This window comes from Drosophila tropicalis, unplaced genomic scaffold (genome assembly GCF_018151085.1).
Source record: "Drosophila tropicalis isolate 14030-0801.00 unplaced genomic scaffold, ASM1815108v1 contig_409, whole genome shotgun sequence".
NCBI lineage: Eukaryota > Metazoa > Arthropoda > Insecta > Diptera > Drosophilidae > Drosophila > Drosophila tropicalis.
The window spans coordinates 392,535-393,318 of record NW_027172872.1 but is presented as its reverse complement, the minus strand read 5'-3'; the positions used below and the strand labels follow the sequence as shown (position 1 = coordinate 393,318).

Below are 784 nucleotides of genomic sequence, written 5' to 3'. Positions count from 1 at the left end.
AAGATGTGGTGAAGATCATTTCACCTCACAGTGTATGCTGGCCCCTGATGCACAACCAACCTGCTACCACTGCTCTGGAGCCCACATGGCAAGCTACAAAGGTTGCCAGAGGTATCAGGAATTTCTTCGCAGATCAACCGGATCCACAAAAAATAAGAAGAATAACCCAAACAGGCTGGGTCAAGCTTCGTTAGGTACCCAGATGATTTCTGCCCCTCCATTCAGGCTTAATAACATGGAACAACAACAGTTTCCCACGTTACGATCGAACAGCAGAACTACAAGATCAACCATACAGCAACAGCAGCAACTACATCAAACCCAGCGTAACAACACAGGTGTGTCTTATGCTGATATAACAAAACGCAATTTAAATGCAAATACAAGCAAAGATGGACCTGCAAAGCAACGTGTGGACTACCTGGGACACAACAAACATCAGCAACATGACCAGCGTAACCAACATCAGAGCTTTTCCCAAGTTCAGGCTCTACTTCAACAACAGCAGAATCAGTTTATGCAATGGCAACAACAGCTCCAACAACAGCAGCAACAGCAGTTTATGCAATGGCTACAGCAGCAGCAGCAACAACAACATCAGCAACAGCAGTTACTTTCATGGCTACAGCAGCAGCAGCAACAACAACAGCAGCTTTACAGTCAAAACAACCAACGCATTCAAAAGCTGGAAAATATGGTACTGGAATTAGCTAACATAATTAAGCAACGGACGGAGGACGGACCTAATCCTCAGTTCCAAAACAACGCTTCATCCCTACAATGA

At 44.9% G+C, this 784-nt stretch overlaps 1 protein-coding gene across 1 annotated transcript; it reads left to right on the top strand.

The window, feature by feature from the left end:
- Positions 1-235: 235 nt before the first annotated feature.
- On the top strand, positions 236-784 carry LOC137573490 (UPF0746 protein DDB_G0281095-like). The gene has a single exon (XM_068285418.1). The coding sequence runs from the start codon at positions 236-238 to the stop codon at positions 782-784; it is 549 nt and encodes a 182-aa protein (XP_068141519.1).